A 23,315-nucleotide genomic window follows, 5' to 3' on the forward strand; every position below is an offset into this window, starting at 1 on the left:
TTGATCCCGGGTCTCCAGGATCGCATCTTGGGCCAAAGGCAGGCGCCAAACCGTTACGCCACCCAGGGACCCTCAATTCAGGACTTAGAGAGAGAAAAGATTCTTCTGGACATTCACGAAAGAATGTTTACTTTTAGCTATGGTGGGTTTTTTTTTTTTTTTTTTTTTTTTTTTGCTGGTTGTCGTGACCTCTTTTACTGTGGTAAAACACATGTACCGTAAAGTTACCATTTTTTACCATTTGTAAGTGCCCAACTTAGGGGCATGAATTATATGCATAATGTCAAGCAACCATCACCACTCCATTCCCAAAATGCTCTAGTTCCAAAACCTTTCCACCACTCCATACGCTCCGTGCCCACGAAGCCAGAACTCTCCACTCCTTCCCCTGCCAACTCTAGAACCACTTAGTCTACTTTTTGTCTCTATACATTTGCTTATTCCAGATACTCTGCAAGTGGAATCATACGATCTATGTCCTTCTGGGTCTGGCCCCTTTCACTAAGCATGCTCCCAAGGCTCATCCACGCTGTAGGCATGTGTCAGAACATCATTGCCCTCCGTGGGCAGGTAATATTCCAGCATTATCTATACCATATACCATTCTTGTTTCTTTATCTGTTGACAGATATTTGGGTTGTTTGCACCTGTGGTGAGTGTACCATGTGCTTTTATAGCCATAAGATGAAGAAAGTAGAACTGCCCCCTGTGGGGGAAGAAAGCAGGCTGGGGGGGTGGCATGACAAGGGCAAGACCAGAAGGCAGGCTGCGACTGAACACAGAGCCTTGAGGACGGAGCTGGTGGAGAGGCCGGGAACCAGGGTTAAATCCCATGGTGCAGCAAAGTAACAGGCCACGCATGTAGCTCCACTTGCCAAATGCCCCTGGTCCCCCCGTGGATGTCCCCTTCTGCACCGGCCCTCCAGAGGATTCCCAGGAGGGCCTCCCCATTCTGACAGTTTGTCCACCAAGACCTCGGCCATTAGGTAATTAAACAAATAACAGTCTCATGAAATACCTTGCTTGGAGGCTGGAAAGAGAAAGGGGACTCTGGAGGTGACAAAGGTCCAGTCCCTCTGGAAGGAGAACATGGTGCCCACTGCAGTATATGTAGGGAAGGATGGCGGAGCCTGTCCCCCACCCTTGCTGGGACTTGGCTCCAAGTGAGCATCAGGGACGAACAGAGAAATGGTTACAGCAGAAGCTGGAGGGGCTTGTACCTGCCTGGGGACAGAGTGCTCTCTGGGGCCAGGGCTGGTCTGTCAGGGAAGCCTTAAATCACCACGGAAGGAAATGAGGGAAAGGCTTGGTGGACAAGGCAAAGGGGAACCTGAGTGACTTCCGTCACAGACCAGAATGGCTTGTGGCCCGGTCCCCATAGCACACCTAAGAGGAGGTATGGGAGAAAAACACAGAACAGGGTCTCATGCCCCGTGTGGCCCTGTCTGAAGCCCTGAACCACTCTGGGCCACTCTCCTCATCTATATGATGGGTGCTCAAAAGCCACCATCCCTATGGTCCCCTCCTGGGCCCATTCCAGGCGCATGGGGACATTGAAGGGGTTGCCGAGCGAGGTCTCTTCCATTCTCACGCTTTCAGCACATGTTTCCTGACCACGGCTCCCCGTTCGGCTTTATGCTAGGTGCCCTTCCTTCATCCCACCTGACACCAAGGGGGCAGCGACAGGAGGCAGTGACACTACCTCACGTCGCCAAGATTCGCAAAGGCAGACTACAATAGCCCATACCAGCAAGCCTCTGCTGGCAAAGCCCATCCTGCAGACTCACTTGCTGCTCACGCCAATCAAGGGTGGTGCCCCAGCCTCACGGTCCCCCGATCCCACGTGGGACTCCTGGGCTCCCGGGAGGAGCGCCTACCGTTGGGCTGGGAGGGGAGAGAAGAAGGTGACCGCGGGCTCAGGTGCGAGCGAGACTCACCTTCACGCAGGAATAGATCACGGACACAAATACCACCAACGTCAGCAGCAGGAAACAGGTCAAGTAGAAACTCAACATGAACACGGAGCTGGAAAAAGAGAGGAGCTGGGGGATTCTGGGGCTCTGAAAGCCTCTGGAAGGAAAGAGAAGTTGCTCCATTTCCCCTGAGCCCACTGCCCAGTCTGTTCCAGCCCCTGACGCACCGACAAGGGCTTACACAGCCTTACGGACGGATTCGGGGACCCCCCCAGCCCGCCCACATGATGGTCTGGCTCATGTCCCCCCGTCCTTGCCTCCTCCCTGTACCTCCCTGTGGGGAGCGGAGCCCGCAGAGCCCCCATTGGAGAAGCAAGGGTCACTGGCTTGATTTTTTGCCTCGTTCCAGCTACCCAGAGGCGCACTCCTTTAGCTGGGAGGAGCTACTGTAAAAGCCACCTGGTTATTCCCTCCCCGGAGTTACTCGAGGCTAGGTAAGTGACTGTGAGGGCTGGAAACGGGACAGAAGGCCATCATTTTTAAAATGCATTTGTCGGGCAGCCCGGGCGGCGCAGCGGTTTAGCGTCACCTTCAGCCCAGGGCCTGATCCTAGAGACCCGGGATCGAGTCCTGCGTCGGGCTCCCTGCATGGAGCCTGCTTCTCCCTCTGCCTGTGTCTCTGCCTCTCTCTCCCTCTCTGTGTCTCTCATGAATAAATAAATTTTAAAAATCTTAAAAAATAAAAATAAAATAAAATGCATTTGTCAGCAGCCCAACCAGACACTGAGGAACAGCAGTAATGTATCCCTTTGGAGGGCACAGTCCCTAAACCCCGTCCCCTGCCAGGCCTCACAACAAGTCCTCCTCAGCCTGCTGGTCCAACAAGAAAATGCAAGGCACTCCCCTGTCCCTGCTTCGGGAGGAGATCACAGGTGATCTTCATGTTCAGCTCGGGCCCAAATCCTCAGACATCAGAGCGGCCGGTGGCTTTCCACCCAAACGGCCCACTGGCCCTCCTGGGGCAGGGGCTGGCTAAGGCACGCCCCATCCTACGGGAGGCCTTGCCCCTTTCAGGGAGCCAGAGTGGCCTGGGGGTGCCAGGGTCGTTAGCAGGTTAAAGGCCAGCGGAGGACTTGAGGAGGCAGGTGGATACCTCTAGAGAGGCTTCAGAGCGTCTTTGTTCCAGGCTCCCCGCAAGCCAGCACTTTGGGGCCTTAAACCAATAGAACAAGGGTAGAGAACTCTCTTCAGAGGGAAAGAGACCTTTAAAGCAGCCTTTAATGCTTCTGCAGAGAGAGGACTGCTGGAGGCGGCCTCCCGCCAATGCCTTTAGCAGCTCAGGGCTGTGGCCAGGGGGAAGGGAGCCGCCGCACGCAGAGCAGGGACGGAGGAAAAGCCGGCCCAGGAGCCACGAGCCACGAGCCACGCTGCAGGAGCAGGGAGCGGCGCACCGGTGGGGTTATCTGCACCCAAGCTACTGGACTGCCAAGAGCAGCGATGGGACAGAAAAAAATGGGTCACTCATCTAGACCTGGAGCCCCACTTAAATTTAAAAAAACAGGGTCCTGTGTCACCCACAGCCCCACCAGCTCTGCGCCCCCTCGGTGTGGGAGGCAACGGGCGTTAGCTGCACAAGCAGAGTGGAGCCGGGCGCCGGGCCCTGCGGTGTCCTGCCGGAGTCACAGCGGGCACAACCGGGACGGCCATCGCCGCAACGGCGCGTAGTTAAAAAATCAAAGGCTCTGAGTGTTAGGATGTACAGGCATCACATACCTCCCGACAACAGGCACTAAGAAGGACACATCCCTTCTGCGGGATTCCTGGCAAAACTGTGCAACCTCAGTCTCATTAAGAGGAAAACATCAGATAAACCCAATGGACACATTCTCCAAACTGACTGGCCAGTACTCATCCGAAGCGCCAAGGCCACAGGAGACAAGGAAAGGCTGAGGGAATGTCACAGACGAGACGGGACCACGGAGAAAGAACAGCTAAATGCAATGTGGGATCCTAGACTGGCTCCTGGGACACAGGAAGGCCACTGGGGGCAACACTGATGGAATGAGGTGGTGGTCAGTTGGTTCACGGCACCACTGCTGTGTTGATCTCCTGGTTTCCACCCGCGTGCCGCGGTTACATAAGTGGCCAACGCTACGGAGAACTGGGTGGAAGATGCACAAAAACCCTCTGTAGTACTTCTGCCCCTTTTCTCTAAGTCTACAATTATCTCAGGATGAAAAGTAGAAGGTGCTGGGGTCAGGGTGCTCTTCCAGATTTAGCAGGACTTAGGAGACATAACCAAACGCAGCCAATGGATCTTGAGTAGATCCTGGCTACGAAGTGACATCTGGAGACAATTTTAGAAACGTGACCACGGACTCGGCGTTACAGGATTGCAGAGACCGGGTATTAATTTTGTTCGGGGGTATAAGGCAATGTGGTTTAGAAGGAAAATGCCCCCCACGTGGGTATATCGATATTGAGAGTTTTTAGGGGGAAAAAATGTCCTTTTGTCTAAGATTTAAGTAGTCAGAAAAATAAAGATGAAACCACTGTAAAACATCAGCGATAGTTACATCTAGGAGATGGTGCTGATAGTATTAATTGCTTTTCTGTATGTTTGAAATACTGCACAATAAAAAGTCACAAATGCAAAAAAAAAGTAACAAATGCATATATACGTGCACATGCACACATACAAATGAATACACACACACACACACACACACACAAACATAAGAAAGGTAACACAAGCAATCATCTTTCTTGTCTCGGTGTGACTCATTTCCGAAAGCCCAGTGCCCACTTCAGACTGGTCCCCTCGGAAGCCACAGGCCTCTCCCAGGGACACGGCCGGTCCCTGGAAGCGTTGAGAAAAGCCTTCAGAACCAGAAATCTATTCTTTGAAATACCCAGAGTTGGGGAAAACCTTTATCTTTTGAGGATGTGTTGATGATTTTGCAAGAGCCAAAGGTCACCCGGAAGCAAACGTGGTGAACCCTGGGGGTGACCTAAGGGCCACAGCGGTGTGGGTTGCAATGGGGAGAGACAGTCAAGAGCTGAGGAGTCGCTCGGGCAGCAAGGCAGTGGCCGCAGAGGTTTCCCATCCTGGAGGGAGCACATCACCTCCCGGGCACCGCAGAGTCAACCACAGTGAGTCACACTGCGGCTTCCCAGTCCCACCGAGGACACGTGGGGACACCTCTCCTTGATTGAGCAAGTCGGACTCCCGCCTCTGCTCTCCTACATGCCCTCCGCTCCCACCCCTAGAGCCCCGCAGCCAGAGGGACGGTACTCACTGGGGTACGATGGTGATCTGGACAAAGCAGATGAAGAGGAAGACAAGCGAGGCACATGCCACGTAGGCACCGAATCGGTCATCCACCTGCTTGGAGTACTGAGAGGAGGGCACAGGGTGAGAGGGGCGGAGGCGCCCGGCCCCATCTGCTCCAGCCCTGCTCTACCCCAGGCACACGGGGCCAGCCCACTCCCAAGACCTGTGACACCCAGAGGAACCAGCGCTAGCCTCGGTGCTCAGGAAACCAGCCCAAAGCACCACAACGTGGTACCTGCGGGGAGGGCAGCTGAATTGTGTCAAACCAGAAACTTTCTGCAGGTCGGGTCCTGGCTCAATCACCCAGCACCACCTACACTCTAGGACCCGGGCATGGTCTACGCCGTCCTTGCAAGGGCCGCGGGAACAAGGCCTACTCAGCCGCTGCTTCGAGGCTGACAGGAGACTCACCCCAAATCACAGAGCTCATCTCCGAGGGCCAGACACCCAACAGGCTGGGCCCCCAGAGGTCTCGCTGGCACCAAGTCACCAGAGGGGGTGCTCCGCAGCTCAGTGCCATTTACCGCTGGAACGGTGCTGGCCTGGCTGGTCCGTCTCTCACACAGGGCGCCAGTTCACGTGAGCCCACGTTAACCCAACCCCGGGGAACCGCGGTGGGGGGCGGGGGCCACACACCCTGCACTGTGGTCCGGCCCCGGCTCTGTCACTACTTCCCTGGTGGCCTACAGCAAGTCGCCCAACCTCTGAGTCACAACTTGAGATGGGACAGAGAGGCCCGACTGCCCCTGCCGAGACAGTGTGTGTCCACCGGTGAGGATGTTGACAAGAGTAACAAAAATGATACAACTAGCAACTGCCATTCACGGATACTGTGTTCGGTGTTTTATATCCGTGGATGGTTTAACCCTCCCTATGACCCTGTGGACACGGTAGGTTAAACAGCCCCGTTTTCCGGATAAGGACACAGAGGCGCGGGGGACATTAGGACTCCTCCCTTCCGACCATGGACGTCTCCCTAAAATCTCCATCTCCTGGGCAGTGCGGCATCGAGCAGGCGACCCTGACCCGGAAGGGCCCTTTCTGGGGTGACGGGGACAGGCGGGGAGCCGACCAGTGCCCTGCCCTCCTCCCGGGGCCTGGCTGTGCCCAGGACCTCCTTCCCGCCCAGGGTGCTGTACCTTCTTTTCTAAGTCAGGCTCCCTGAAGGTCAGGAGGAACTTGCGGACGTGCTCCGACCGCAGCCTGTCGATGCTCCTGGCGTCAATGGCACGGCCCAGAAACTCATCCACTTCATCCTCAGGGTTCGCACTTTCCTGGGCGTTCCTGGGGAGCAAGAGAGGCTGCCACCAGGGGGACGCCGCTAGAGCGCCCACCTGGCCCCCTGCACCGGGCCGGGCAGAAAGGGCCTCATAAGAGGGGTACGGGGTGGCCCTGGGACTGGGACCCAGATGGCCAGGAGCCCACGGGCCACCCCAGTGCTTTCACCCAGCTCGGGGCACCCTCCGGGAAGCAGGTTTCACCATCAGGGTGCTGGTCTCAAAGCCCCATTCCTCAAGGCAACGCCCAGTGCTCAGTGGGGTCAGTCCCCAAGAACCGGGAAGTAGAGGAGAAAGGAGGACAGTCCCTTGGGGCCCTGGGATGCGGCCAGGGGCCGGCGACCAACGACGTGCAAGGTCTGCACTTTCCTGAGAGCTGCAGGCACGTGGGCGCAATGTGTTTGTGGGGGAGGACAGATGGGTGGCGCCGAGACCCAGCCTCTCGGCCCGGGGCCCACGCAGCGCGGAGCTCTGGGGCAGATGTGGGGCTCCCCCTCCGCCCGAGGCAGCAGGGATAAAGAAGTGCATGTTACTCACTTGTCCTTGGGGTCTTCAAAGCCCTGAAAGAGAGGGATGGAGAGAAGGGCAGAAGTATGAGAACGGAGGGGACGGAGAAGCGACGCTTCCAGGAAGGCAGGCCCCAAGGAGCGGGCACTGCGGGAGGCCTGTCGCTCAGGGCTTCTCCCCTCCTTCCTTCTGCGGCGCGGCCGGGCTCTTCCTACGGGACACGCTCTGTGCTAGACGCGGAGCCACACTGCCATTTCCGGTCGCCACTGGCAAAACCCATGTGTCTAAGCTCCTCCTGTCCCCACACCCAATTCCCCAATCCCCCCCTTTCCTCCTGGCCCCTGGGCTTGGTAGGTCCCTCTCAGTCCTGCCTTGAAATACCTTGAAATGAGAAACCACGAGGTGCTCAATCCCCACATGTGTGCACACCTGCCCCACCCCCCCCACACACGCCCTGAGCACATGAAATCTCCCGGCAGTCCACGAGTTTTGAGCCTGAGAGAAGTTAAGCTCCGGTGACCTGCCACAGGTCTCCTGGCACCTGAGAACCAGGGTGTTCCCACAAGGCCAGAGTTGGGTGGGGACCCAGCAGGTGAGAAAGCTGCCCGCCATGGGTTTGACGACTGCTCGCACACCCAGGGCTGAGCGTGAAGGTCCCGTGTTGGCCGGCACACCCAAAGCCTACTTTGAACGGGTCATAGATTAGCTTTGAAAGCTAATCTATGAAGCCTACAAAACGGGTCTCAGGGTGGGTCGCCTGGAAGGGGAAGGGGGTAGAATCCGGGAGGCACTGAAGGAGGTAGCGACAGCCCCGGGACGGTTCCCGGTAAGGCTCAGTTGCCAGGGCAAGGACAGAAGGTGACCTGGGATCGCCTGTGGCCCCGTGCGGAGCACGCTGCTGCTGGGCAATCGTGGAGGTCAGCAAATGCCAGGCGAACCTGAATCCCCAGAGAACACACCCCTCTCGATGCTCCCTGCAGACGTGGCGTGAAAATGCAACGAAGCAGGATTTACATTGGTGTTTATGAGCCAGAGCTGCCAGGTGCTGAGACAGCAGTGTCCACGCCGCACCGGGTGTGGGCTTCCAGGGGCCTCAGCAGCCTCCGGGGGCACATCCAAGTGGATGTGGACTCCAAGCTACTCCCAGGCTGCCTGGCGGTTTTGTCCCTGGACAAGCGGACCCTTCTCCCTGTCCCCTGAGAATCATCAGGCCCTCTGTCCAGGCTGCGAGACCTGCCCACGACACCTTCCCAGCCCCAGGCTGCAGAGGTTGGTGTTACTCAGGTGAGTGCTCCGCGTGGGGGCAGGCCCATGCTGGGTGCTCCCCGGATCCCTGGGGGCACGAGCTTAAGGGGGCAGCAGGGAGCCCGGCCAGGCCAGCCCTCCGCAGACCACGGTGTGTCGCCGGCGCTGGATTCTGTCACAGGGGCAGCGATGATCTTACTCTGGGACTGAGGACAACCGAGCCATATTATGCTTATGCTGGTCTCTGCAGCTCGGAATTAGACCTGACACGTTTGCGACAAACCTGTTTCTGACTTTCTCCTGTGCCCCTTTGGTCGCCTGCTGGGGCTGGTTGGGAAAAGGTTCTGCTCTGGGTGCCGTGTTAGTGTGCGGAGCTCAGCATTCGTTTGGGGTGTTGGCAGATAAACCATGGCAAATGGTCATTAGGAACATGGGCCAGGGCCACTACGGGGGGCTCAGTCGGTTAAGCGTCTGCCTTCGGCTCAGGTCACGATCCCAGGGGCCTGGAATCGAGCCCCGGGTTGGGCTCCCTGCTCAGCGGACACTCTGTTTCTCCTTCTCCCTCTGCCCCTCTCCCTGTTCATGATCTCAAATAAATAAATAAATAAATGAAATCCTTAAAAAAAAAGGACAGTCCAGCAAACCAGGTTCAAGTTCCCCGACCCGCTTACTAGTTCTAGGACAAATGTCCTCAGCCCAGCGAGGAGGATCCTCAGACAGGCTCCTGCTATCTGTACCACGGCACTTCTGGGAAACAGCTCAGCTGAGCGGGTTCTGTTTGGTTCCCAACTCCTGTCCCTTGGACCTAAAAGCAGGAGCAGAGCCCATGGCCGCTCCGTGCATCCACGTGAGGCGCTGGCTCCGCTTTGCACGCCCGCCCTGGCCAGCTTCCTGTCCTCCCTGAGCACCGGCTCAGCCTGCTGCTGCTGCAGGGAACGCAGAGCCCCCCTGGTTAGATGAGCAGAGGCCCCTGTCTGCCCTTCCTGTCAGCCTTCTTAGGAATCGGTACCCTTAGGGACCTTATGACAGACGTGCCTAAGCACAAAACCAGAGCAGCTCGTCGCTACATTTTAAAAACAGAGTCAAAGTCGGAACAAGATGTAAAGAAGTAAAACCGCTGCCTCCAAGTCAGGAACTTTCTTGGTGCTCCCAGCCACCGCCTAATCTCCTCTCCCAACCCCATCGTCAGTGGAAGTCAGGTTAGAAGCTCTTCTTTTGTGCATCTTTCTCAAAGATTTCAGGCAAGTTTAGCTCCAGATGCTAAAGCTGCGCCTGGCAGCTGCAGAACCACCCCGTCCACAGCCTGGGCACTCTGGGGGCGCTGGGGGCCGGGCGCCGTCCTTGACGCTGGCTCCTGGTGACTCTGCTCAGCCAGGATGAGGGACGGGGACTCTCTTCTCCCAAAGGCTGCTGCAGAAGTGTCCCCAACCCTGCTTTTCCACATGCCTTCCTGGCCCTTCCTGCTGGCGAGGCAGCCAACACCACAGAGAAGCCCTGTAGCCAGTCTCCCCCCGAGACAGCCCTTCTGCTAATTCTTCCAAGGTTCCTGGTCCTAACAATGATTAATGCATCTGCTAAGACCAGTGCTTACACTCCAAACTGTCTCCTTTGAGACTCTGAAATAACTAAAGACTCCACTTAAACCAAGTATCACCAAAGAAAAAAAGCTTTCTAGCAATTTTAAATAAGGAGAGCCCATCAGGAAGGTACCTCCCCTTCCTGCTTGTGGCTCTTCTTCCTCTCCTCACTCCCATAGTCTCCTGCTCTCCTCTGTTGTCTCCCTCCTGTCTTCTTCCCTCTTCCCTCCCACTTGGGTGAGCACCTTCCTCTTTGCACCCTGGTCCCCCTCTCTCTGCGCACACCCCCACTCCAGTCCTGGTCACGTGCATACAGAGTCCACGGGAGATTATGAAAGCGCTGGGGTGAGAACAGAAAGGGTCCCCCCGGTGTTTTGCTTTGGGGAGGGCACCCAAAGGAGGAGGAGTGGTGGCCGGAGACCTGTGGAAGCCCAAGTTCAAAGCCCTGAAGGAAGACTCCCCCCGCCCGCCCCCTTATAAGCTCGGTGTCCTAGGAGTTGCTTCTTTACTGTCAAAAATTAAAATGGAGGTCTTGGCTCCATTCCTTGTTGGACCCTATATGGTTTCCTTAGACCTTTGTCATCTGTTATCTGCCAGCTAGCAAGGAGCAGAGTGGCCGGGTCCCCAGCCTGTCCCTGGCTCAGTCTGCTGACTCAGCTGGATTTTCACGAATTTATCTGTAGTCCCTGCTGCTGTAGCTAAAGCCTGGTCCAACCCACAGACCCCAAATTGGGGATCCTAGTGCCAGCATCTTATTCCTGTACTCTGGGTCTGAGGGACAAAGTGGCCTCACACACACACACACACACACACACACACACACACACACACTCAGAGCTCCCCATACCCTCCGGCCTCACCCATTCCCCTCTCAGGGTGGGCGACTCCTGCCTGAGAACCAGGCTACCCTGGAGCTGAGGAGTGTGCTTGGATTTAACAAACCAAGCTCCAAGATTAAAAAAAAAAAAAAAAAAGAAAAAAGAAAAAAAAGAAAAGAAAGAAAAGAACAGAACAGAAAAGAAAAGAAAAGAAAAAGAAAGGAAACATTGCTGCTGCTCTACCCTGACCTCCATCACCCCTCTTCCTCTTCCTCCCACCCTCTGAATTCATTCTATCATTGACAGAACCCGGGCAGTGCACCCTGGATTAGGCCGCTCCTGGTGCACGCAGGGATGGCTGGGGATGTCCGTCCCCCAAGGCAGACAGGTCCCTTGAGATGGAGGCAGCCCCCCTACCACGGCCACTGCTCCTCCAGCCTGCACGCTCCACTGGAAACCCGCACTCAGCAGGGGCGCTTCTCAGCAGAGGGCAAAGAGGACCATCAGCTGGCACTTGCCAAAAAGTACTGACATGGTTTCTGAGCCAAATGATGTGTTTCAGCTGCCTGGGAGAGGCAGAAGGTGCCAGAAGGGCGTCCGATGAGCTGGTGCCCGACCCGACAGTGCCGAGGGATTACTGGAGGTTTGGGCTGGACTCGGGGTCTGCTTGTAGCCTCTAGGACTCGTGGAGAGGGCGCAGGGTCAGAAGTCAGGCTCTCTGGCTCCTCGTCCTAAGTTGCTTCGGTGGCTCTCCAGAGTCTGTCGGGCAACCCAAGGGGCCTGGCCCGGCCCTCACAGCCACGGAAGACCCTAGCCCTGGACAGTACTGCCTGCAACGCTGCCCCACCTGCTACTTACCATGCGCTTCATCTCCTTGGACACCTGGTTGCCCCCTAGGTGGTTGTAGAAGGGACGTTCGGCCCCCCAGTGGGGCGGGTTGTGCCCAATGGAGTTGGTTCTCTGGCGATTCATCTTGGCGATCATGGCCTTTTCTTCTTTCTGGGAGAAAAACCAGATGCATCAGCCTGTGGGCAGAGCCTACCGGAGGAGCCCAGGTGGGGGGGCTTCTCATTCCTCCCAGGAGCCTGGCCGTGCAGGGGTGGGTTGGGGCAGGTACCCTTCTCTTCTGTGCACAGCCTGGAGCCTAGAGCTCACTGCAGAGAGCATCCTAAATCCCTTCACACTCCCCAACGCTAGTCCTGGCTGGCCTAGGCGGGAGGCTGGTCTTGGGCAACTGTCATCAGCACAGAATCCTCGGGGGTGGGCAGGGATGTCCAAGGTGCCTCGGGGTAAAGGCGGGAAAGGAAACCAGGGATTGCAATCTCCACTCAACTTATCCCAGACAGACATGTTCTTCCAGAGAGAGCCACAGGGCAGGCCCTGCTGCCCTGAAGGTTCTAGAAACTTGGGTCCCTTGAGATGCAAAGAACAACAACATACATTATACAAATAGACAAAGCAGGGCCTCTCTCAGCTGGCTTCCTGTGTGCCAACCATGATATCTGTCTGTCCATCCATCTAACGGGCTCCAGGCGGAAGGTTGGAGAGGCCCTGGGGAGACCTGGGCTGGCCTTCCCCTCAGCTCCCTCTCTGAGCCTGGGATGGAGCCTGTTGGATCAGGGCCGCAGCGGGGAGGGGACACAGCTTGCTTCAGCTGACACTGCTCTAGGTGCGGGGAGAGGGTATGAGGTGTCACTCTCTGTCTCTGTTTCGTCCTTGCTGGACCACCTTTCAAGTTGGAAGAACATGACCCAGAGAACGTAGGGTAAAAGGTGAGCACTTGGCCTGGGTGGGGCAGGAAGGGGGTGCTGAAGACCTTGTTACGTTGGCAAAGGAGAGAGCGTGGGAGGGGGGCCTGGAAAGAGGTCAGGTCACCCATACTCTTGTAAAAGAGCAAGCAAGTGTTCAAAAATGTGTCAAATAAGCCACTAGGTGCTCTTGCCGGAGCGCCTAAATCCTCCACCATCCCTGTTTGTGGTCCGTGGGGGCCCGACACAGCTCGCGTGCTGCTGTGTCACATGGGGTGCCCCGTGACGTCCTTGCCAGGGTGGACACCTGCCCCAAGGAGCCCCCAAATCTACCTTTGCTGTCACCCAAGACTTTCTCCGGACTTTTGTCTCTCTGCTTAATTTTATCTTTGGTAAACTTCTCAGGAAAGAAAGAGGGAAGCTTTTCTCTAGCAAAGGTCACTGACCAACAGGTCAACGCAACGGAAAGCTTCGTCAGTAAAAGGCATTTTAATCTAGGGAGAAATAGAAAATGTTCTCTTCATTCGCTTTAAAAATTAAGAACATGGAACATGACACTATTAAAAATAGAACGCCAAAGCCTGCTAATAATTCAGTTTTATATTTGGGCGAGTGTGGGCTGGGACAAAGGGAGGGAGGAGAAAGGAAAAGGACGGAGGTCCTCCGGAGACCTGAACGTCTCTGTAGGGACGGGCAGAGACAGGTGAGAGATGGAGAGACAGAGACAGGCCCGATGTCCACCTGGTTCAGGCAACAGACCAGGAGCGGGAGGGACGTGAAACAAATGTACAGACAGCGGCCGGGGGACAGATCTCCTGGCTGTTCCATTTCCACGCCCTGGCCTGCCGCTGTGCCGCTGCTAACTGATTTCAGGCCTGTTGCATTTCTGCAACAGTGGGAAAATGAAAGGATCCCCATCTGCCGTCAGCCTTTGCAAGCCCTCAGAGGTGCGAGCACTCGATGTGCTTCCCGGGCTGCAGGAGCCGCAGCGGCACGAGGGATCCACCACTTAACTCAAGGAGACACGGAGACGAGAAGGAAGCGGATGCCAAGAAACATTCCTTCCCGGGAAGACTAAGGCCCTGCCCTGCCCCCCACCACCCCCGGCTCTCCGGCCCCCTGGCCCTTGGGCCCCCCACCACGCCGGACCCGCTTCTGGGTGCAGCGCAGGATGAGGAAGGTCTCGATACTGTGCTCCTTGAGGTAGGCGTTGCGCTCGCCCCCGCAGCCCGGCTCCACCTCGTAGTCACCGTTCAGGTAGCTGAGTGTGGCCTTGGTGATGTGGATGCGCCTGCAGGGGGAGGGACGCAGGGAGAGGAGAGCAGAGGACAAGACTTGACAACCCCAGCCCCCTGCAGAGCCACACCTCGAGCCCCGAACTCTGGCTCAACTGCCAACCCCAACCGAGGCCCCGACCTAGGTCTCGAAGGGCCTTATCCCCCCACTGCCACCAGGGCGGCTCCGGTGGGCCCCTCCCGAGCTCACCGCCACCCTGGCAGCACATCAGGCTGTCTCATCAGCACGGGCCCGTCAGGAGGACACAGCCTCAGTCTTCCCAACTTTGCGAACCCGCTCAGCCCAGCAGTGGCTCGGCTCCGGCTGATGCAGGACTGAGTTCAGATGCCCTAGCCTGGCACGGTGCCCCTTTACTACAGGCACTGCTTCCCCACCGGTCCCTACGAGGTCAAGTGCTCTACTTCCATTCCTTGGAAACACTGTGCTTCCCACGCCTGGGCCTGTCCTCGCCCTGGTCCCTCGGCCGGGCCCTCTCCCCACCTCCACCACCTCCCTCACCTGTGCGGATCCTGCCCCGTCATCCAGGCCAGCTCAGGTCCCACCTTCCTTTCGGTCCTGGCTGCCCGGGAAATACTCATGGGTCCTCCCTCCCCCAGAACTTGACGCCACCTTATCGCACCACAAGCCGCCCTGTTTTGTGCAAGAACCTTCTAGGTGAAGCCTGGGGAAAAGGTTGAGAAGATGCTCCCTACAGCTTGCCACGGTGTGGGGCAAGTGGTTGGCCAAGGAGAGGACTTTCTACTTAAATTCGGCCACCCTGGCCCCAAGCCCCGCAGCAGTGGGGCCCTCACTCACCCAGCCTTGCCTCCAGCTTCCATATGGTTGGCCAGCGTGACGTCATTAGACCAGACGTCGAACTGCCACTTCCTGAGACCAAGGACACCGCAGTGTACTCGCCCGCTGTGAATTCCCACGCGCATGTTCACGTTCACCCCTGTCACCTCCCGGACCAACCTGGGGATGGAGCAGGGGTAAGGCTGGGAGAGGATGGGGCCAGGCGCACAGAGTAGGGGTGAAGCTGGGAGGTGCGGGGTCGGGGTGTGACACGAGTGCAGGCGTCAAAGCGGCATTTCTCTCTGGTCTAGCCCCCAGGGCAGGGTCTGCGACTGTTCACCCGAGGGGTGCCCGGGGCTGAGCCGTGGGGCGCTGCTTCCCGGCGTGGCCACAAGAGGGCACAGCGCCTCGCCCTACAAGCCCGGCCCTACAAGCCCGGTCCTACAAGCCCACCAAGGCACCCAGGGCGCTGTGTTCTCAAGGTGCAAACGCGAACCATGCCCACTGGAGCCAAACGGGGGAAGTTCCAGCCGCTCCAAACCCCACTCATCTAACGTTCAGATTTGTCCACGCTGCTGCTTCTCGGACACAATTTGCAGCATAATAGCAAAAGGTGCTTAACGGAGTTTCAAGGGCAGACATCTGTCCTGCTCAGGAGAGGAGGGGAGCCTGAGCAGGTGCAGGGGACCGGGGAGGTTCCATGTGCTAGAAGGTGGCACCAGGACCCCCGCCCCACCCCGGCCACAAACCACACCCAGGGGTGAGGGGCTTTCCAGGAGATGGGCGGGCCCTCTGGGTTGGAGAGTGTGATGGGCGCTGTATCCTGCGTGTGTCTGAGGTGCGGGGTCTGCAGGAGAGGGTGCAGGTGCTCCAGGGGGAGGCATCAGGGACCTGGATGCTCCGATACCCCGGGGTAGGCCCGCTCAGCCAGCGGCAGGAGCAGCCGTGGACGCTGGCCCTCCTCCCACCCCCCACGCAGGGCAGAGGCATGTCATTCCTGGCTTCTCTCGTCCTTGCTACCTCTGCTGGAGCTGTGCCTTCCGTGCACGGTGCCTCGGGGCCCTTGCTTCGGGCAATTACAACCCGATCTACCTTTCTGGCTTAACCCCTGGGCCACCTGCTGCAGGAAGCCTCTGCTGGTCCTCCCGATGGAAACGAATGCCCCCTCCGGGGCACCCCCATCGCAGCCTGCCTCTCTCACCTGCTGGGGTCTGCTCCGCTGGTACCACAGCAGCAGGAGTCTCGGCCTCTCCCTCAACAGACTCCGTGCTCCCAGGCGAGGGAAGGAAGCACTTGCTCGCCCAGGCATGCAGGGCCATCAGCGACAACCGCCGGGGGCGGGGGGGGGGGGGGGGAGCTCCGCCAAACCGAAGGGACCCAGCCTCCGTCCTAGACGGCTACTCTGACCTCTGACCTTGTCCACCGCGGCTTTTCCTGTGTCCCTGCCCGGGATGCTTCTGAATCTCCAAAGCCACCGAGCCTAAGCTTGGATTTTCCATATATATATATATATATATATATATATATATATATATATATATATTTTTTTTTTTTTTTGGATTTTCCATATCTTTTAATGGAAGATGGGGCCCCCTCTCTGGACAGCAGTGACCAAGAATTGGCCAAAGATCTTTTTTACTATTGTTTCTGGCAAAGATGGATTTTCTTAAATGGGGACACCCGTGTTTTCCATCCACCCCCCGTGTTATATCACCCTGGGGGACGGGGGCGGATGTTTAACCTCTGTGAGTCCAACCTTTCTCATCTGGGAAGAAATGGGGCAAAAGGGCTCTACACCTGCCTGGGTGGTTGTGGGACTAAGAGACTAAGGAGCAATGCATAGGGCGCAGCTCGCAGGCCAGCTGGTCCTCCTCTCCTGCAGAGGTGGGGCCACGCCTCCTGCTGCCCGGGAGTCTGCAAAGCTTTCCCTTCCTACAGGACATGTTCCTTGGGGATAAACTTCCCAGGCTGCTGTGGGCAGAAGTTGCCCAGGATAAGGCTCAAAGTCAAGAGATGCGAATCAACCCTCCAACGTCCGTTACCCAGGCTGTGGGACGGTCCCCTCACAGACGGGCACTTACGAGATGGCCTCAATCATGTCCATGCCCATCTCCACGCAGCAGTGGGCGTGGTCGGCCCTCGCTTCAGGCAGCCCAGAGACACAGTAATAACAATCCCCCAGGATCTTAATACGTAAACAGTGATTCTCCTGGAAAGCAAATTAATTTTAAAAATTAAAAATAGTAGGAAAGAGAAGTGGGAGGGAAAGAAACGGGAAGCAAACAGATTCACCCCATGCCTGGAATAACTTGCCTTTTAGGGCAGTGAGCACAGACCCAGTGCCGGCAGATGCATGGCCCCAACCCCAGGACAGGCTTATCAAGAGCTGGGGGGGATGGAGGACAGGCTGAGCAGCCCTCAGGCATTCCAGCCTCCCCAGGCTCAGGAACTCACTTTTACGGTCACTGCTGAGACCCAAGAAGAATGCAGCTGGTCCGATGCGGGAGCAAATAGGGCAGACTCGTCAGTTTGAGGAAGGCCCCCAAGTTGAGAGTCAGTGTCCCTGGTTCCACTCCCAGGCCCTAGAGAATGCTCGGACTCTTGGCCTAAGGTTCTACCGACAGTTTTCTGATTCTCCTTCTTTTACAGAAGACCGAAGCAGGAATGAGACTTAGCCAAAGCTTGTCTGACCCTCAGACTGTCTGAGACTTTGACCAAACAGAGTGATGCTAACCAGCAAGCCTGTGAGCGCTAAGACCCCCACAGAGCTGAGGCACTCTGCTGCTCCTGAGTACAATAAGGTCAAGACTGATCCAGGACGATAAGGTCAAGACTGATCCAGGACTAGGACTGGGATGGGGTGTCATTAGTCACCAGTCCTCAGCTCTCCAAGGCTGGCCCCCAGAAGTTACTTCAGGAAGTGGGACACTGGGATGCATGTGTCCGTGTGGCCTTGGATCCTCCTTTAAGGCCCATCCTATGCCTCAGGTCCCAGCACATACCCAACTCCCCTCATTCCTGTTCAGTGATAAAAAAAAGCATCAGGCTGACGTGAGACCCACCATCTCCTGCTCTTAGAGGCCCTGGCACCACCTCCGACCAGCGCCAGCCTCTCCTCAATGATCTGATGTCCTGTAGGGCGAAAGGGAACGTGGCCGCAGGTCGTTGGACATTGCCAGTAAGTGGCCCCTGACACATAATGATTCTACAAAGGCCCAGAGCATCACTCAAAGACACAAAAGCTGGGAAAGGATAACAGTGTAAACGGGGACCTAACGAGTGAACATGTCATTTACTACTCCAGGCCCTGGGCTGCTACTTCCAATTTGTCCAAACGGTGCAGAGTCCTCTTTCTGGAAGCCTCTGGGGGCTGACACACAGCTGTCCGCAGGCCAGTTGGGTTTCAGACTCATTCTCTCACCACTCTGGCCGACCTCATCAAGAAAATGGCTCTATGGGCACATAATTTGCCCCACCGAGCAGAAATTCCTCAGGGGCCTGGGCAGTGTCACCTGCAAGCCTTACCAACCCCTTCCTGAGACGGAGAGCTGGCTCCCTTGCTCCCTGTGACCAATGACAGTATAAAAACACGTCCGACTGCGTGCGGTGTGAGGACACGTAGCCACAGCCTATGCAGCCCCTCTGCCCCTCCCCAGTTCTCAGCAGTGGGCTCCGCACAACAGGGCACATGAAGGCACAGTGCCTGTCACTGGGGCCTGGCGGGTCCTTGGCCACGGCACTCTCCCTCGGGCAGCGCAGATGGGCCTACCCTTCTGGCTCTGGCGCGGGCCCTGGGTGCTGAGGACAGTAGAGAGGGTGACTCACCGCAGCCAGCTTGTCGAAGCGGGCGAAGAGCTCATTGAGTGTCATGACCAGCTCCTGGGCAGTGCACTGGGATGCCAGGCTGGTGAAGCCCTCGATGTCAGCAAACAGGATGCTGGGGAGACAGGTGGAGGAAGACCCCCATGAGGGAGGAAGGTCAGGGGGACAGCCGGGGCCACCCTGGGCCTTAGGAGGGCTGCTGGCCAGCAAGAGTCCTGGGGAGGCCGGGGGCGGGGGGCTCCAAATGGCTGCTGGGGAGGCATAAAGAGGCCTGGCAGTGGAGAACCGAGGAGGCTGGCCTCTCCGGGCTGGCTGGATGAGATACAGTCCTGCCTTCTGTGCTCTAATTATGCCTTCATTCCTGCCCAGGTCGGGGGGGTGGGGTGTGTGTGTGTGCAGAGGCATATGGGGCCTGGGAGTGAGTCTGCCTCAGGTATCAGAGGCAGGGGCCTGCCTCCCCGTACCCTCCCAGTTGTCACTTCTTGGGCCTGCCCTGTTGGACTCCTGAGCAGCCCAAGGTAGCTGGGACCCTTGATTCATGTGCTTTGAAAATGCTTCGGGCCTCGATGGCAACCATACTAAGGTCTCACTTCCCAGTCCCACAGATAAGATTTTGGACCGAAGCCCTCCGTCCCTACGGAGTCCTCTAGAAGGGACTAAAGAGGCTCAGGGAGGAAAGAGAGGGGAAGACATAGCCAGCAAGCACGTCTGGAAGCCTCCCTGCCAGCAGCTCCAGCCTCATCCCCAGGCGTGTCGTCAAACGTAGCAGCCAGTCCCTGCACCGTGCACTGTGGATCTCCCGTCCGTCTCCGCGGCTTGTGTTCCCGAGATCGAAAATATCTTCCTTTTCTTTCACAACATGCTGCTAGAGGTGAGGCCCCAGGGCTGGAGAGTTGGAAGGGCCCCTGGAGTTTTGTTTTGTTTTTTTTTTTCTTTAAATGGACACAAAAATGTAACAACTCTCATGTACTGAGATGCTCCCAGTGGCCTGGCTCAGAGCTGGGAGCTTCCAAAGTGTCTTCTCACTGAGTCCTCCAGGCAGCCCTGCAGTGAAGGCTTGGTGTCTCCTTGCGGACGAGGCAGCTGAGCCTGGGGAAAGAAGCTGCAGACAGCAGCCTGGTGGGCTCCTTCCCCCGGGCCTGTGTTCTTCCCACCATGCCACAAGGCTCCTGAGGCTCTAGATCGTCTTCTTTTTTAAAATTAAGAACGTAGAACTAAACACATCTTTGTCACTGTATTTGGAAAATGTGTATTAGGGCATTAAGCCTGTCTTCCTATTCTGATGTTTGACATCTGGGGTCAGTAAGGCCTGGGGAGCCTATTGGTCCATCCCAGGCTAGCTGGGTCTTAGAGCCAACAGCTTTCCTTAGGGTGCGGAGTCCCGCACCCCAACCAGGCTCTCATACCCCGGCCACTACTCTCCTGCCCTGATCACCCCAGGGACAGGTACCAGACCCAGTCCCTACACTGCAGGGCCCACTGAAATTATGTAAACTAGCCCATCTCAAGCCTGCTTTCTCTGCCTCACCTATTCCTTCCTGCAGAAACCCCATTGAAGGCTCTGGTCCTCGACCTCCTCACACTCTGCCTCTGGAGCCACCACAGTGCTTCCCCACTGGTGGAGGTGGGGGGCTGGTTTCCCACGGTGTGGCGTGCTCCCCTCCTCCCAGGGTGAGTAACAACCGATCTTTTCAATGGCAGTCGTCTCCTCATCTATTTGCCTTTGCATGCCTGGATAATAACAAAGCCTGCATCTGGAAACAGCTGGACTGTTCTGAGCACTTCATGGGTATTAACGCACTTCAACATCACGACCACCCTGTGAGGTCAGCATCCTCCTCTTCTTACAGGTGAGAAAATGGAGGCACAGAGGGGATGAGTCACATGCCTAAGGCCACACAGGCAACCTGGCTTCATGGCCCAGGAGTTGATCCTATAAATATTAAGCTGTTGGCCCCACAGCCATCTTAAATGATTAAGAGCATCATTCAGGGGTCTGGCATTGTATGCGGGGCAGAGGGGCACGTATGGGCCACCACGCGTGGCGGTCCAGGACCCGAGGACTCCACCGAGGGGGGGAACGCGCACCAGCTGCTTGCCAGCTCACACGAGGGAAGGTGCAAACAGACGAGCCGAAGGAGGGGAAAGAAGAGAAGCTGAGGGGGGGGGGGAGGAAGAGGAGTGGAGAGGAGAGAAGCTGCCCTGGCAGGGCACAGGAGAGGGCAGCTATGCGGGCAGGGGCTCAGAAGGTGCACGGGAGTCGGGGGGCTCCACCAGCCTTTGGTGCCTGGGGTCTGACGGGCTCAGCAGCCTGCCTGCCAGGTAAGAGGAGCAGGTGAGGGCAGGCTGCCCTGCTCCCGATGCTGATCGCAGCTCCCTAACGAGGTGCAGCCCTCTCCCCACCCACCTGTGCTTCTCTGCCTGCCAGTCTTTCAGGCAACTGGCCCACTCCACTCAGGAACGAGAGGAAGGTCTCCCCCAGTCTAGGTAAAAGCACCGTCACATGGCTGTTCTGGAAATTCTTCTCTAACTCTCAGGAAACCAAAGCCAGCTCAGGCTGGGGTCAAGATCCACTGCTCCAGACTTAGGAAACCTTCATCGGCCAGGGTCAGTATCTCCAAAGCAAAGCCAGCAGGTGCCAGGCCCAGCGGCTATTCTATGCCAAGTCCAAAGCTGCAAGTGGAGGCCTGGCTTAGGCGGCTGATGAGACCCCAAAGTTCCTGAACCCCGCACTTGGACTATGGGGTCAGGTAGCCCAGGGCAGCAGGCTGAGGAGAAGCAGGGGAGGAAGGAGAGAATGGGCCACCCCTAGAAACACGAGTGTGGTCCAGGGGCTCAGGGGGTGAGTCTGGGACTCCTTCAACAGGGGCGCATTCAGCAGCTGTGGCATCACTGAGCTGCGACCTCCCACACCTGCTGAGCTGACCCAGCCAGGCGGGAGGGACAGGCCTGCCACCATGCTCCTCCTCCACGGGGGGACCTCGCTGGCCCTTAGAACACTTTCTTCCACAGCTGCTTACACCCCCGCTAGACCAGCGGCTCTTAGTCCTGGGGTCTGGAAAACCTGGAGCTTTTACAAGGTGGCCCTGGAGCACCCCCCCCCCGCCCCCACCCAGACATTCTGGCTTAATTAGCCTGAGGTGGGGCTCTGCTATTGATTGCATTTGCTCGGTTTTATTTTAAGCTTCCCTGGTGATTCTAATGTGCAGCCAGGGCTGAGAACCACCGCACTCGCTTAAATGTCACCTCAAGGAGACTTCCATCGCCCTATATGAACCTCTACCCTTTCCCACGTCTGTCTGCCCTCCCTGCCGTATTCTGCTCTGCTGCTCGGTTCACTCTCGGCTATAGTATTGCTGTTGTTGGTGTTATTGTTACGTTCCTGTTTATCTCTTCCCGCTAGATCAAGAAGTCCTTGAGGGAGGGATTTTTTGGCCTATTCCGTTCCCTGCTGCATCCCAGCCACCAGCACAATGTCTGACACACACAGTAGATGTTCAAGAAAATGTGCCACTGGACGACTGACCAAGGACAGGTCACATCCCTGTGCCCCCTGCCCCATCTCTCCCCCACCCCGACCCGCACACGCCCTAGCACGCCCTAACAGCCACGTCTGTTAGCTTCCTGGGGCTGTCATAGCAAAACGCTACACGCTGCGCGGCTTAAAGCAACAGAAATGTCTTCTCTCACGGTTCTGGAGGTTCGGGGTCCGAAATCCAGGTGTCAGCAGGGCCTTCCTCCCTCCGAGACTCTAGGTGGGACCCTTCCTTGTCCACCCTTGGCATTCCGGGGCTTGCGGCTTTGTTACTCCAGTCTGGACCTCTGACCTCACTCTGTGTATTTGGGTCTTTATACAACATTTTCCTCTTCTCATAAGGACACCACTTAGACCGGATTAGGGGCCCACCCTACTCTAGCATCTCAACCTGATTTCATCCGCAAAGAGCCTATCTCCATAGTCACGAGGACCAGGGTCAGGACTTCGACAGATCTTTTAGGGTGATGCAGTTCAACCCGTAATGGTGCCTGATGTATATTTGTTGAATGGAAGAGAATATTCACACTTTCAAAGCAAGCAAGAGGCAAGACCGCTCACTCCAGCAGCTCTTCCTTCGACCCTATGGGGCCTCTTGGGGTTCCAAGCTAGTCACCTGAGACAGGAGCCTGTGGAGCCCAGGGCCTGGGGCCAGCAGTATTCAAGGGACAAATGCAAGAATGGTTACAGAAGCCATGAGCAGCTTCCTGGTTCACACTGGTGTGTGAGGGGCCCCCCACGGCTTGGGAAGCCAGAGTCTCCCTCCAACCTGCTGGGATCGACTCTTCGTGACCTGTCTTGGGGTTTTCAACAGCTGCTGAGGAGTCAGGGAGGGCAGGCTGCTGGCTGATGAGTTGCTGGTGAGACGGAGCGACCCGCCAGCCAGAGAGGAGTGGCTCAGAGCAAGCTTCCAAGTTGTGCAGAGGTTTGGACGGGGTCTCTGAGGTCCCAACTCCAAAACCCCGCAGCCTCTCCTACACATTTATGGAAATTCTGCACCTCCACATTCCCCCTACCTCCTGTCAGAGGCGAAGTCACACTCCTCTGCTGCCTCGGGGGAGGAATTTGCTCAGTGGCTGTCACCCTGGAAGCTCTCCTGTTTTTGAGGTTTACCCAATTGCAGACTGTCGGTTCCACTGGCCAGAGTTTCCTGAACTGCTCTTTGGGAACCTGAAGGCCATTTTACAGCCACACGGGGCCCAGGATGCAGTAAGGTCCTCGCTCGTTGATCGGCTCCCACTTGAGAGCTCATCTTGGCAAGGCCATCAGGCCCTCGTGGTGGGTGCGCGGAGGCCGGCCCCCCCGGGCGGCGCGCTGCTCCCTAATTGCCTGCCATCCATCACTCACGTCGCCCGCCTTCTACTCCGGAGGCAAGAGCGGCAGGCACTTCAGCCCAATTATCCCAATAGGCCTTTCAGCCTTCTGCTGCCTCGGCTCAGCTTCCCCGCGTGCATTTTTGGGTAAGCACA

General features: G+C 57.0%; 1 protein-coding gene across 5 annotated transcripts in view; it reads right to left on the reverse strand.

The window, feature by feature from the left end:
- Positions 1–23,315, reverse strand: part of ADCY5 (adenylate cyclase 5) — a 147,938-nt gene that overhangs the window by 26,465 nt on the left and 98,158 nt on the right. For all 5 annotated transcript variants that reach the window (XM_072725187.1, XM_072725186.1, XM_072725183.1 and 2 more), the window contains 9 exons: positions 18,315–18,426; positions 16,571–16,698; positions 14,511–14,669; positions 13,569–13,710; positions 11,530–11,670; positions 7,062–7,084; positions 6,387–6,531; positions 5,213–5,310; positions 1,938–2,025 (listed from right to left, as the gene is read on the reverse strand). In XM_072725187.1, coding sequence (XP_072581288.1) covers positions 1,938–2,025; positions 5,213–5,310; positions 6,387–6,531; positions 7,062–7,084; positions 11,530–11,670; positions 13,569–13,710; positions 14,511–14,669; positions 16,571–16,698; positions 18,315–18,426 — 1,036 coding nt within the window. The remainder of the gene's footprint in view (positions 1–1,937; positions 2,026–5,212; positions 5,311–6,386; positions 6,532–7,061; positions 7,085–11,529; positions 11,671–13,568; positions 13,711–14,510; positions 14,670–16,570; positions 16,699–18,314; positions 18,427–23,315) is intronic.

Source organism: Vulpes vulpes, chromosome 1, assembly GCF_048418805.1.
Source record: "Vulpes vulpes isolate BD-2025 chromosome 1, VulVul3, whole genome shotgun sequence".
Lineage (NCBI taxonomy): Eukaryota > Metazoa > Chordata > Mammalia > Carnivora > Canidae > Vulpes > Vulpes vulpes.